The sequence below is a fragment of the Lycium ferocissimum genome, chromosome 10 (assembly GCF_029784015.1).
Source record: "Lycium ferocissimum isolate CSIRO_LF1 chromosome 10, AGI_CSIRO_Lferr_CH_V1, whole genome shotgun sequence".
NCBI classification, from domain to species: Eukaryota; Viridiplantae; Streptophyta; class Magnoliopsida; order Solanales; family Solanaceae; genus Lycium; species Lycium ferocissimum.
Genome location: NC_081351.1, coordinates 54088445 through 54102737, shown reverse-complemented (window position 1 = coordinate 54102737; position 14293 = coordinate 54088445). Strand labels below are relative to the sequence as shown.

The following is a 14293-nucleotide window of genomic DNA, read 5'->3' as shown; positions in this document are numbered from 1 at the left end:
GACGGGGTCCTGTCCCGTCCACATGTCTAGTACTCTAGTAGAGGCTCGTAGATATGCAGTGTGGATAGCATGGTCCCATAGTTTGTATGCATATGCATATATATATCATTTTGATAGCCAAAGGGCTTACGTTTATAAAAGTAATTATGTTTCAAATGTTCACAGCTTTCTATGATTATGAGCATCTAGTATGAATGAGAGCAGATAAGTAACAGAATGAGCGGTGTTCAGTGGTTAGCTCCGGATACCCGTCATGGCCCGTAGTTCGAGTCGTGACAAAAGATTAGTATCATCCTATAAGCATAATCTCCAAATAAAAAAAGGTATATTTCATAATTCTTCTTAACAGCTGAAAAATATTACTATGATTCCTAACTCATAAAACAGGACTCACATACTACTATTTAAATTCAGCATGAAGGGTACAAAGAAAGAATATTTTTGATTCATGGAAAATTACATCCAAGTTGAACAGGATATAATCGTAAAGTAACCTCAAACCACTACATCTAATGAAGGTAACAGGAAGGAAAGCGAACAGCCGTATAACATGAGTTCTAATTATGTAAAAAGTGTGCTAAATATAAGAGCATCTATTATAGATTTATATGAATCGATAAATTCGAATAAGGAATTTGCTATTGCGCTTTCACGTCTTCTGGAATAGAAATATAGATCCTAATAACATTAGTGAACCCTATATCAAGATTTTTACATATAAACAAGAAAGGGTCCTAGAGTGTTATGTCACTAAACTACAAATGCATATTCATGATTCTCCTTTATATATGGCTAAGGCTCAAAACAAATAAGTGTAGCAAAGCATCAATTTTTATGATTCCTGAAATAACAAAACTAATAGTACGCCTAAAGAACATACCAAAGCATGGATTCATCCAGATTTCAAGAAAAAAAAAAGATAAGAAGGAAGTGAACAAAAGAAAAACAAAAGCCACTGACCATTTGGTGGTGCAGTGAACAAGGGCTTTGAGGTCTCAGATATACTCCTTTGTGAGCAAGATTGAGTTGGACAGAGAGTAAGAATAATGAAAAAGCTAAAGTTTCTTTGAGAGATAATAGAAAATATAAATATCTTAGATAAGAAAGTTTTTCATAGTTCCAGCTCCTTTGTTTATTTTTTTTAGCCCCTCTCCTGCTGAAGCATTTAATAAAGTATTTATAGATGGAAGAAGAGGGTTAGGGTTGGTGGATTTTTAATTCAAAATTTTGGGCTCCAAAACTAAGTCAAAGGAGTCGTTTGAATCTCTCTGCAAAATATCAAAGTTCAAAAAGTTATTTGTCCTCTTCCTCAACCAAATCCACGAAGATGAGGAAAAGAGAAAAGTTACACAAAATAGGGGTGCAAAGTTGTCCTTGACTAGTGAAAGTTGAAAAATTTGCCAAAATGGAAGAGGGAAAGGAGTGGGCAAACTGCTAGGAGGAAAATGGAGGAGAGAGGTGAAGATGGTGAGATGATTTTTCTTCCAGAATTAAATTCTTGTGGGGTATGTATTAAAGTCTAGGTAAATATTTCTTCCTTGAAAAGAGGGAAGACTAAGTGAGAACGTACAGGAAATTCCTTGGGCACGTGAGGGGGAGTAATATGGGTTGAAAATTAAGATGGCAAAATGGTCAAATGGGTCACCTACAAAGGTTTGCGAGATTGTAAATAAAATGCCCCACTCTTGTTTTGAAAATCCATTCTTCTTATATTTCTTTTGGCTTCTAAATTAGATCAAATATATTATATAATAATAATAATAATAGTAATAGTAATATAATAATAATAATAATAATAATAATAATAATAATAATAATAATAAAAGACAATTTAATTTATTACTAATTTAGAAGCTTAAGTAAGTGAATTAGAAGAAAGGAGGGTCAAAATTGGGTGTCAACAACCTTCCCCTCGTAAAATAATATTTTGGCGAATTAAAAATTATAACACGTCGTTTTAAAATACGAGCTTCAAAACGAGCCCAATATTGATATACTTCCGAGCAATATTAAAAAATGTAAAAAAAAAATGCGGTCAAAATGAGCCGTAATTCATACGTCATTTTAATTACCAATTTTCCGAGTTAGACAGAGCGGAATATGTATCTTCTTTTCAAATCATGTTTGTGAAAGTAAATAACTCGTAATTTCTTGTAATTGTTAATTTTTATGAAAAATAATAATTAAACGTCAATTTTTGCAATTTTCTCATGATTTTTAATTTTTAATTTTTTAAGGGCATCCTTACTCCGTCTTGGACTCGAAAAATTTGAAAATTAAAATACGCGATTTATGAGGTGAAAATTAGGTGTCAACACTCATGTGTTACTTAAAGACATTGAGGAAACTCCAAGGTAACTTATCTAACCTAATACATTATATATATCTTATAGCAATTAAAATATCATTGCTAAATGTTGTTTGTTTAAACTTATGCAGGATGCCCATCAAAACTTGTATTAGCATGGTCCACTCCAAATATGGCAAAACCATAAGCAAGAGAAAGGGTTTTATCGGGCGTATACGTGCTTTTGAGATGATCTTTGGAACTTGGGAATCCTCTTTTCGGGCGTTGCCTGGGTATATGGCGGCTCTACAACATGCTAATCCTGACACTGTTGTACAGTGGAGGCTTTTAGAGGGCAGAATTTTTGACTTCGTCTTTTGGGCATTCAAACTAAGTATTGATGGTTTTGCTCACTACCAGAATGTGATATCGATAGATGGGACGCATGTATATGGCCGATATGACATCAAGCTTCTAATTGCAGTCGGTGTAGATGCCAATAGGTCAATATTCCCTCTTGCTTTCGCCATTGCCGCCAACGAGAGTAACGAGACATGGGGGATGTTCTTGACTCATCTGAAGACTCATGTTATTAGGGGTCGTCAGGGCATATGTCTTATCGGATCGTCATAAAGGCATATTACACAATATGCGTACTCTGGAAGGGTGGCAGCCTTTACATGCTTACCATCGATATTGTTTAAGGCACTTAAAGGCTAATTTGCAAACAAAGTTTGGATGGCACTGTAAACAAATTGATGTGGGAGGCTGCGATGCAACATCAACAAAGAAAATGGGCTGCGAAAATGGGCTGCACAAATGGAGCTGCTAAGGGAAGTGAGTGAAGAGGCATATGTTTGGTTGATGAAATTAGAAGTTGAAAATGGACGCTTTATGCTGATGGAGGAAGGATATGGGGCATGCGCACAATGAACAGCTCGGAGTTTTCAATGGACTCCTCAAATCCGCTCGGGGACTACCTTTCACTGCAATGGTAAGACTAACTTTCAAGCAGGTCGTGGAGCGGTTTACGGATAGGACAAGGCAGGCCAGAGCCATATTAGCCGAGGACGAAACATGGATGCCAAAGCCCTACAAAAAGATGGAGCACCATAGAAGAAAAGCAGCGGGTCACCGCATAACCGAGTATAACGTCGTTCAACGAGTGTATGAAGTTAGAACGGGTTATTACGACGGTAAAGGAGGAAACAAACATATCGTTAATGAGCATACAAGATCATGCACTTGTGGTAAGTGGCAAACGTATCACATGCCATGTTCTCAAGCAGTCAAGTGCTTTAAGAGAATGACCAGAAATGTAACTGATTATGTGGCGGTGGAATATAAGGTAGTAAATTACCTTAAAGCGTATCCCGGCCACTTCCATCCCCTTGGTAATCAAGCTTATTGGCCAGCCGCGCCGTTTTCTATGGTTGCGAACAAAGAGCACATCCGTAAATTGGGAAAAAACAAGCTAACCCATTATCCCAATCAAATGGATGTTAGAGAAAAGACTTACTCTCGCAAGTGCTCGACATGTAAGCAATTTGGGCATGATAAGCGTTCATGTGGGCAAAACTCCCTTGGTAGCAGCACATCTGGAAGTCATTATCCCAATCAAATGGATGTTAGAGAAAAGACTTACTCTCACAAGTGCTCGACATGTAAGCAATTTGGGCATGATAAGCGTTCATGTGGGCAAAACTCCCTTGGTGGCAGCACATCTGGAAGTAGAAGAGTGTCTAGAAATTGATTTTTTTTCTTTTAAAGTATATTATAATTTAATGATGTATTTCGTTGCTAATGGAATGAAATATTTTTCAATTATTATGAACCTCGTATTGGATGAATTATTTTTAAATATTATATTTATTTTTGCGTACAATAGACCCTTGTGGTCTGGCCCTTCCCCGGACCCCGCGCATAGCGGGAGCTTAGTGCACCGTCGCCCTTTTTTTTATTATTATATTTATTTTTGCAAATTCAAAAGGTGCGGATTACACAATACAATAACAAAATAAAAAAGACATAAAAGAAAAAAAACAACGTAATACAAAGCAGAGTAATTTTTTCTTTTCTATCTTTCTTGAACCAGAAAAGTACTTTCATAGCTTTGGGAGTAAAACAAAAGAGATTAATCAAAACCCTATAAAATATGACACTTAAACCTAAATATACCAAGTTTTCAAACTTACTTCGGAGCACTTTACAACCCCTAAAACGTCGATCCAAATGTATATGTATACTTGATGTAATGAGCCAATATTATTGTACGCTAAAAAAAATATTAAGTTCTATATAAAATATTTATATTCTGGTATTTTGAAACGTGACTAATCTTCGGTCAAAGTACGAAAAAAAGGTTAATTTTGAGTTTGATTTCCAAAGAACAAAGGCTGGGGTTGGGGAAAAGAAGATTTCACGCACAGATTCGGTGCGTGAAAGGACCAAGTGTAAATGTACACTTTGGCCCTTTCACGCACAGATTCTGTGCGTGAAGCCTACTTTGGTTCTTTTTTTTTTTTTAAGAGGGTTAATTTGGTTGCACAAGTTATTTTTTAGGGTTAGCAAAGTTCCGGACTCCAGAAAAATAGAAGAAATCTCAAGTCTCCTACTTTACTTCCATGCCATACATAATGTTATTTCTTATATCCAAGGGGTTGTAGTTCAGTTCGATTCAGATTTATATATGCAAGATAAGTGCTCCCATTACCATTTATTGTTGGAGTTAATGGTCTGAATGGTCATTCAACTCATGATAATTGGCCATCAAAATTATTTATCTTCCAAAAGTCATTTAACTTTGCCTAGTTAGTCAGCTTCATGGTCATTTTAGTTGAAAATACAATTTCCGGTATCATTTCGATGAAACAACAACTTTGGAGACGAGATAACTTCTTTCTTTGAGATTCATTGACTTTTCTGCTTGATGCACCTTCAGATACCATCTTAAAAAGAGGGATTTGGACAATGGGAAGAACCATAACTCACTTATCTATACTATATTAAAAGCGGGAAGGCCCTAAACTTTTTACCCTTCGTTAAAGGAGTCTGCAATAGACGAAATAGTCATTTATTATTTTCATCAAATTATTCTTTAATTATTTTACCTTACAAATATCTACTTTTTGTTGAAAATAATAAATTATTTATTTAGAAATAGACATTTAATTAGTTCCTAACATTTAGGACTTGGAAACCAATTAAATTAGGAACTATTTTTTTTTTTGGTGTCCTTTTTTAAAAAACTTTCCATGCAAAATACGTTTCAATGCAAAATATTGTTGGAGTCTTTGTTCTACCAAAATAATCGATCAATTTTAAATTCCTTTCTTGGTGTACGACATCCATTTTTTTCTCTTTGCAAGTTACAATTCCTCTTTACTTTATGAATCATTTTTTGATGTGTATTTGAATTTAAATTATAATTTTTAATTGGGATCAATTTTAATTTAGTCTTTAGACCACCTATTTTATAATTTTTGTGCGTGTGTATTCCTCTTTAGTTTATAATATTTCGCCTGTTTTATTTTTGAAAAAGTAAAAAATTCTAATGTTATTTTTGAAGTCCTTTTTGACTTTGGCAAATACTTTTAGAACAGTAAAAAAAAACCATCGTTATTTTTGGCGAAACAAAAACTACCATAATAATGTATTTTCTGAAAAAATAAAGAAATGTGTTATTTTTTGGCAAAGTAAAACTGCCATAGGATTCGTAAAATTGTCATAAGATTCGTCCAAAATATTATCATAAGAGTCCTTTTTGGCTTTGGCAGAATAAATTGCCACATAAAACTGTCATAAGAGAGCACAATTCATTTACTATTTGTCTCATTAAATATATTTGGAATTATACATAAACACTAATAATATATATTTTTTGAAAAAGTAAAAAACCCACCATTATTTTTTGAGTTCTTTTTCGTTTTGACAATGGTTATTAATTTTTTATTTGAACTATGTAAAAACTCCTAATATTAGAGAATTTAAAGTTAGTAAGATTATAAAACTTTGCCGAATTAATTGAGTATTGATTTGCGTGGGATTCTAATCCCAATCACATAGCATAAACAGAGTCGTTGTTGTTGTAGTCTGTCCAGAAAATTGTTTAATTGTTTTCCTTATGTTTGTTGGAGCTATTTATCTTCTACTTTCATATTGGATTTAACCAAAGCGGTGGTGGCTTCGGTTTTTATTCTTCTATTTTCTTTACTGTATTTTTTTAATTCTCTTTATTTTTAATTTCAAGCAGAGGAAAATTAAGTATGAACATAGTTCCCGTGTCAGGAGGTCTAAGTAGAAGATATCAATATAACATTCAAAGAAATATAACCAAGGTACAATCTTTTATTTTGATCATGTAACGGGTGCAAATTTTCTTTCTTCTTTCTGACTATTTACATGAACCAAGATAATGATAATGCCTTTAATGATTTCTTATCCCAAAAATCTAATCTTTGTTGTCATGTTTCTACAAAATTCAATCTTGATTCCACTGCCATATAGTATTTACCTTCTGTTGCGCTTGATAATTTTAGCACTATATGTTTCTTTTGACTTGATTAATTTATATGGGATTTCGGCTTTTTCTTCTCCGAAGGTTGATTAATTTAGATAGTAGTTCTCTTAACTGTGTTTAATAATTTGTTGACATTTTTTTCTTCTCTTATGTTGGTGTTATTAATCCATATCTTAATAAATTTTTATGGTTTTGGAAAATTTTGTTGCGATGGAGGGAGCTAGAAGTGTATCGTTGATACCTTAAGATACATGTTGTAAAGCAAAATTCAGAAGCTAGCAAACAATTGATATTGTCCATACAAAAAACAACTTAAAGATTTCAAGGTTTTGGTGAGATCGTGAACTTGACAAGACAACAAAAAAACTTTGATAAGAGACTAGAGATGAGAAGAAACTTGATAATCTTGAAACTCGAGGCATAACTATCGATCATAATTTTTATAAGTATGTCACAAATTTTTATTTTTCTTCTGTGAATTTTTCAAACAGTAGTTGTAGGTAAAGTTCAAATGATGAAAATTTAGGTCTTTGACCATATTATTGCAAGTTAATAGAAAATTATTGTAGATACATCTTTTGAGTCAAAAGTGTTAATTTGATGCTACTCAGTACCCTAGCACCGTAACTGTGAGTTTCACATTTTTTTTTTTATAACTTGAGATGTTTTACAAGCATAATAATAGTATTAATTAACGTGCTCCTTTTTTGTGTTTCTGTTGTTTTTGTCCCTCAAATATTCGCTTTGTTATGTATAATTGATTCTTTTATTTTAATGTCTGTTAACTGAATTATCAATCAATAATTACATGATAATTTTCATATCTAGAAGTTAAAATCAAATTGATTGCAAAGTTTCTAAGTATCTAAATATTGGTGTGCTTAAGTTATTCTTTGGCTAATTAAGTTGCACCATGAAAAAGGAAATAAATATTGCAAACTTTATATAATATGTTCTTTATGTATACAATTTTTTAGTGATTTACGCGATAGACACGTACGCTAAAACTAGTTACATTAGAAAACTGAAGAAGTGAATGTAATTTTTTTAATTAAATAATTATTAAGAGCATCTCTATATAGTCAATCCATTAAAGCAGGTCAGGTCAAGGATTAGCTGGGTTTTAGGATGGATTGAGTCCTAAATAAATCCAAATACTAATTTAATTTTTTACCATCTTTTTCTAACAAAGAAATTTATTAGACGTAAGAGTTTCTCGTGAAAGGGAAAGAAAATTGAGAGAAAAGTTGGGGATGTTTGTTGCGCTAGAAAAATCTGAGAGGTCTTCAAATTTTCTAATTTTGGGTCCGAGGTTGCATATATTATGTGAATGTTTTGTTGCTTTGGCCTGAAAATGGCACTGTATTGTAGTTTATTTTATTTTTGCAATTAGGGGTCCAATTAAGTATATGATTGTAAATCTCCCTTTGCTTCATACGGGATGATGGCAATCTATTTTCAAAATAAAATACAAATGATATTCACCTCATGATGTTTAAACATATAATACTTTGATTCGTTATTTGAGTTAGTCTCAATCTTTATATTTCTATAGATGAGTAGAACTCTTATCATCAATTCGTTAAAGAATTTTGAGCGTCAATTGTCCTAATTATGGAACTTGACACATAATTTCCATGGAAACGGTTGAGCAAACCTTTGAACATGGAGTGTTAGACGTGTTTAGGACGTATCTGCGCTTGGGACGTAAACCTCACGAAACAAAGTCCCACATATGAGCCTTAGAGCATTTTGTAGGTGCCCCCAAGTGCGAGCCCAGAAAAGCCTATTAGAAAAATGGGTTTGCAGTTTAAGCAAGGAAAAACCTGAAGGATAGAAGAGACTTTTTGACACATGGAAACTGGAATAGGCCAACCTCGCAGGAAGTTACAGCAGTAAGTGGTAAGCATGCGATCAAAACAACTACATTCTTCTCAAGCATATTAGTGAAATTCTAGCATGAAATGACAACGATTTTTGTTGTGGTTTTAACCAGCTGAGTAATCATTAAATGGTGGAAACCGGCTGAGAAGCCAGTTATAGTACAAATTCTCAAATGCTTGAAATGTACGTGTATATTTCCATTTGCCATCTTAAACACATTTCACGCCAACCGGCAGAGTTTGAGACCATTTAAAAGTCGAACAATATGAACAAAAGTTGCAGGTTGTCCAGTCCGTATGAATCTTGTCTAGTTTTGAAACCATCCAATTGAAATGACAACACTCAGATTTAAGAAACCAGCAATACTAACGGACTACGTTTTATTACGGTTAATGATTGTCGGCAAAAACTAGTACAACACACTAAAAAGCAGCGCCATTATCATGTATGGTTGGTTCAACCCCAAAATACAAAAGGCATCACATGATAAAACATAGAAAACAAAGCTTATTCCAATACACCCTCCGTTAGTTGCTAAATCTTTCACAGCCCACCCTGGAGGCCGATAATACCTGACAAGAGTGACAATACCACATGTTACTAGAAAAATAATTAAGGACGACAAAACCAGGCTTGCCTATTTGATTCTCAATTATCTTTCTCAAAAAGCAGATAATTCAAAGTTGTCATTTGAAAGCACGTGGGCGAATGGCAAACTTAGATTTGAAAGCAAAAGAATCTTGCATGTTTCTACTTTACTTGAAACAACTAGCCGAGAAGAATCATTTGAATGAGAAAACCACAGAGATTGAACTAATGACTGTAAGCTATTGATAAATGTAACTATGACGGCCTAGTTAAAATGATTAAAAGCAGATGAGCCACATAAACGACTTATCTAGTCTCAGAATGTAAACAACGCAAGACAATTAGTACTTACCACAAGCAACCCTTCCGCCAGCATTTCCAGTGGTTTTACTGAGCTCATGTCCTCCTAAAACAGCAGGAAAACAAATTTTATGTCAGATTAAGTAAAAGTTGGTTACAAGTATGTTAAATTGAAAAAAAATACATATTTCAACCCTGTCATTTTTTACTCTGTGATGGATTCCCGATGCTTATACACCAGACACCAGGTTTTTTACATGCAAATACTAAAACCTCGTACCTGAATATATCACAACTCTTTGATCCATAATCCTAACCTCATAATATCATTGTACGCCCACTATATTTGCTTGCAACTATAGTCCACTTCCCTACCTTCTATTTTCTGAAACAAGTTGATAGTTAGTAATCCTGATCATCAGCTTTGAATATTTGCATTTGCGGCCTCACGATCTGCAAAGTAAGGAACATACTTCATGCAGTCCAACCACTCCGAGCAGACGCATTAAAAGGATAACCTATGGGTCTTAATCCAGCCTCAATCCCAAAGGTTCTTCTTATTAGTTCTCTCAGTCCACCTTTCTTTCAATCAGTCAAAAGTCCTAGTTTGGGGCTAAATGAATTTACATCCAACATAGGCAATGTAAATACATCTCACATCAAAAAGAGAATTTGTTCTGTTGACTGCATTTAAGTGACTAGGCTTTTGACCAATACACACACAGAGAGAGAGAGAGAGAGAGAGAGAGAGAGAGAGAGAGGCGTAATTAAATGGTACCAAAGCAAGCATCATGGAACGAAGGAATTTTTAGAGCATTTTGTCAAAAAAGAAACTTAAAGAACTGTGTTTGGCAGCTAGTATTTTAGCAAACTAACCCACGTTAGCTCCAACCACCCACATCTCACAGACAGTCCATGCATTGTCCTATTTCCAGATTTAAATTCAAAATTGGAACCTGTATAACAGCAATCCATTCCTGCCTCCTGTGCTTTGGTTTAGTAGTAAGAGCGCAACACGTGATGTATAGGGGTTAGGTGCATGTCATGGTTCGAACTAAGCACAGACAAAAGCCTAGTATTTAAGTGGAGAAGGGTAGAGGGACGGGCCATTATCCACCAATTGCGCCACTGGCCCGCGGGAATTACATGGTCATAAGAAGAATAAAATAACACCATTCCTAGAGGGCTTATATGGAGATCACATCCTAATTCTTCAAGGAGATTTAACATAACACCGGAATGCACACCTCCCTCCTCACTTGATTTTAGAGACAGCAACTACCTGGCATTATTTTTCTGCTCAATATACAGAGAATGGCAAGTCTATTGAAGGAAGAAAAGATGAGATCTTATGGATGCTGGGTAGATGTGGAGAAAATAAAAGTGGATCCTTGCTAGTATAGTCATGGCTAGATTAGAAGCCCCTTCCTCTTTCACTTTGCCAGTCTTATTTAAATGAATGTTCATCATTTTATTCAAAATTAACCTACCAACATATGACACGAACAATCACATCTGGACTTCTTCCTTCTCAGATCCGTAATATAATCAATGACTATACTGAATCTTCCAAATTGACTCCTTAAAGAAAACACATGTAATGGAAAGAGGATTTCTCGTTTCTGTACTGTTTTGATCAGCGGTGAAGTAAAATCTTAGTTAATAAAATTATATGACTAGCACTATGGACAAAATGGAGCGTTGATGGCCACAAACTAAAACAGAAAGTTGAGTGTCAAGGTTATATGCATTTTATCTCTTCTTATCCTCTTTCGTCTTTCACATTTTGTGGTTTTAAATAAAAGCACGCCGTACTCGGCTCATTATAAGTTTAGTTGCTAGAGTAGGAGAACCAACCCTTTCCAAGATCATCAGGATCAGCATGAACAACTACAGCTCTTCCAATGATGGATTGTGGACCAGTGAGAGGAATCTGCAAAAATTCAGGTTGTAAATTAGTTCAGGAACAAGTACAGAACAAGATAAAAGCTTAGAGTTCAACAAAGAATTTACCTGCTTGTCAGTAATAGTAAAAGAAGCAGTACCTGAAATTTTTTGCAATGATTACACCGTTAGTGATGCTAACTAATTTGGAATTAGTGAGGAGAGGGGGGGGGGGGGGGGGGGAGAGAGAGAGAGATAGAGCAAGCAATGGCCTCATTGATTCAATTTTGGTTTCATTATGCAAAATAATTGTGTTTCAAGACAATATAGTTATGGATAAACCTTTACTGCACCAGAATGATTTTCCTAAGGCAGTGGTTACCACTATACGCCATGTTAAACCAAGCTAATCTAGGCTATAAAAGATAATGGAACTCTTAAAACTGCAGACATTTGATTTGAAATAAAATAAGGATAACTACAAGCAGCTTAAGTTCAATTAATAAACAAGGAAAGCTTACCATCTTCTCCAACTGTGATGTTACCAAGATCACCTGCATGACGCATCTCATCTTCAGGAGCACCATGCTCCTTACCAGCAGGATTGAAATGTGGTCCTGCAAGTTTAGAAAGAAGAAATTCAAAATAAGAAACGCCTAAAAGTCATTTCTATGTCTCCGTCTTACGTAGATAAAAAAAAATTGACGAAGAAAAGGAAGGAAATTCTTAAGTAGATAAAATTACCTGTTGACATGCAGCCATTTGTGGTATCACCAAGGGCATGGACATGGAAGCCATGTGGTCCAGGTTTTAGGCCAGAGACATCTCCAGTAACTGTGGTTGGGGCTGTATACATACAACAATTAGAGATCACCCGTGATAGATGCATGAATAAACCATTTTACCATCAATAAAGTTAAAATTACCATCTCCATCTTGATTGAAGAAGATGGTGCCTTTAACACCTTCACTGCTGCTAAGGACGGCAACGGCCTTCACCATTTTTGTATGTGATCTAGAAAAGTATGATAGAAGAGTCTGTTATCAAGATAACACGTATAAGAACCAATACGAAGGACATTAATAGTTTAACATGCAGCTTATCTCATATGATGATGGACAACATTTCCATATACAAGTCAATTACCTCTCTCTCAAAAAAAAAAAAAAAAAAAAAGAAGCATTTCCGTATACAAGTTTGAATTTATAAATAGAAAATTGCATTTCGACAATAAGTTAGAAACATAAAGCCAAACTTTCAGTGACAAGCCAGGTAATATACAGTTCATCTCGAAAACAAGTTATCATATTCACATAAAGTAACATCTAAAATGTTAGGTACTCCATTTCTTCATCTCAACCATATAACTATATAAGCTTAGATATTTAAACGAGGGAGTCAATAGCACTTGGGCATGTTTGTTTTGAATGAACAAAAAGAACTAATTATTTAATTTTCCAAACAAACCCGAATTGTGTTATTTTTTTTTTTTAATTATTTTTTTCGGGGAAATAAAACCAAATAACAAAAACACAAAATCCTCCTGTTCGTTCTCCCCAAAACATCCACACACAAAAAACAATTCTCCCATAACCAAATCCAATCCAATACTCACAAAAAACAGAACGAGAACTGTTCTATAATCCAATCCGAACACCAGTCCAAGAAAGACAGTAAACATCTACTTGCAGCAGGGCTTGATCACACGCAATTAGCAGGTGTACGTTTTACAATCTTTTATTTTTATTTTTGATAACCTTGGTGTCTGGGAGCTTGCACGCACCTCGACTAATTCCAGGGGATACCTGCCACCTCCCACCAGCAACAGGTACCAGGTAACTTTGTCCACCAAGGCTACAACAGATGGGAAGAAATCACCTAGTGTATTGTCTCTGCTACGTTTTACAGTCTTTATCACAAGAAATATCTATGCATCAGTCCGAATCAAAAAGGCAATTGCTCCTCTAAACTCAGACTAAGCAAACTATAATTAGATCGAACCACGCATCCAAAGACAGAATATTAGCAAGGTGAAATTGATGTCATAAACTTGTCTATGTTTAGCTTCCTAATTACACACAATGTTTAATCAACAATCATTATCCACAGGATCAGCAGAAAAAATAAGGCAGAAACGAGACAGTGAAAAGAGAAAGTTGGAGACAAGTATAGATCTGCTAAATCAGGTGTTGAATCCAACATTCCATGGTGTTAACCATGTCTAAATGATATGGATCAGCGTGAAAATGAATAGTCAAAAGTCATCATGATAGAGCATCGTATACTCGCATAAATCGGAAAACATAAATTAATTCAGAACAGAAATTTTGAAGAAGAAAAGAAAAAAATGAATTACCTCAGGGCACCCCTTGAATGGCTAGAGAGAGAGAGAGAGTGAACTCCAATATGTGTGCTGATAATAATAATAATAATAATAATGGGAATAGCAAATTTAAGAGTGAACTGGTAGTTTTTATTGGAGAAATGGGACTGACTCTGACCTGTTAGGAGGTAGGTGGCATGCCAGTGTGTGAAAAGCATCGTATTTCTTTTGCCAACTACCTTCACGCGCTTCAATTCACGCCTCAAGAGTTATCTAGAACTTCACTCGTCAAATAAGACAGCAATCTAATTTTTCTTTTCCTCTTCTTTTTGTTTTGGGAAAAGGTATATCCCTTATTTAATGTAGTACATGTATATCCTGTCGTTGTTCAAATTGTGCAAGTATATCTTTTCGCTGATATAATTTTTTTAAAAAAGTTATTTAGCTTATTTTTTATTTAAAAATATGTCACATAACTTTAAAAAAATAAATCTACTTAAATCCATG

At 34.6% G+C, this 14293-nt stretch overlaps 1 protein-coding gene across 2 annotated transcripts; it reads right to left on the bottom strand.

The window, feature by feature from the left end:
* Positions 1-9051: 9051 nt before the first annotated feature.
* Positions 9052-13985, bottom strand: LOC132034309 (superoxide dismutase [Cu-Zn]). 2 transcript variants are annotated; one of them, XM_059424612.1, is made up of 8 exons: positions 13820-13985; positions 12389-12477; positions 12207-12308; positions 11984-12079; positions 11592-11623; positions 11436-11511; positions 9631-9684; positions 9052-9262 (listed from the first exon to the last, which is right to left on the bottom strand). In XM_059424612.1, exons 2-8 carry the CDS (start codon positions 12462-12464, stop codon positions 9234-9236), a joined length of 465 nt encoding a protein of 154 aa, XP_059280595.1. In that variant the 5' UTR covers positions 12465-12477; positions 13820-13985; the 3' UTR covers positions 9052-9233. The 2 variants fall into 2 exon arrangements, with proteins under 2 accessions (XP_059280595.1, XP_059280597.1); XM_059424614.1 differs by having other exon boundaries at positions 12389-12500; positions 13820-13959.
* Between the last annotated feature and the right edge of the window lie 308 nt (positions 13986-14293).

What these genes read in the sequence shown, in the direction of transcription:
- LOC132034309 (XM_059424612.1), bottom strand. Translation starts at nt 12,464, where the DNA reads ATGGTGAAGGCCGTTGCCGTCCTTAGCAGCAGTGAAGGTGTTAAAGGC. An exon ending in TTACTATTACTGACAAGCAG is followed by an intron (nt 11,512 to 11,591) that starts GTAAATTCTTTG and finishes GAATTTTTGCAG; the next exon opens with ATTCCTCTCACTGGTCCACA. An exon ending in TCCTGATGATCTTGGAAAGG is followed by an intron (nt 9,685 to 11,435) that starts GTTGGTTCTCCT and finishes CTGCTGTTTTAG; the next exon opens with GAGGACATGAGCTCAGTAAA.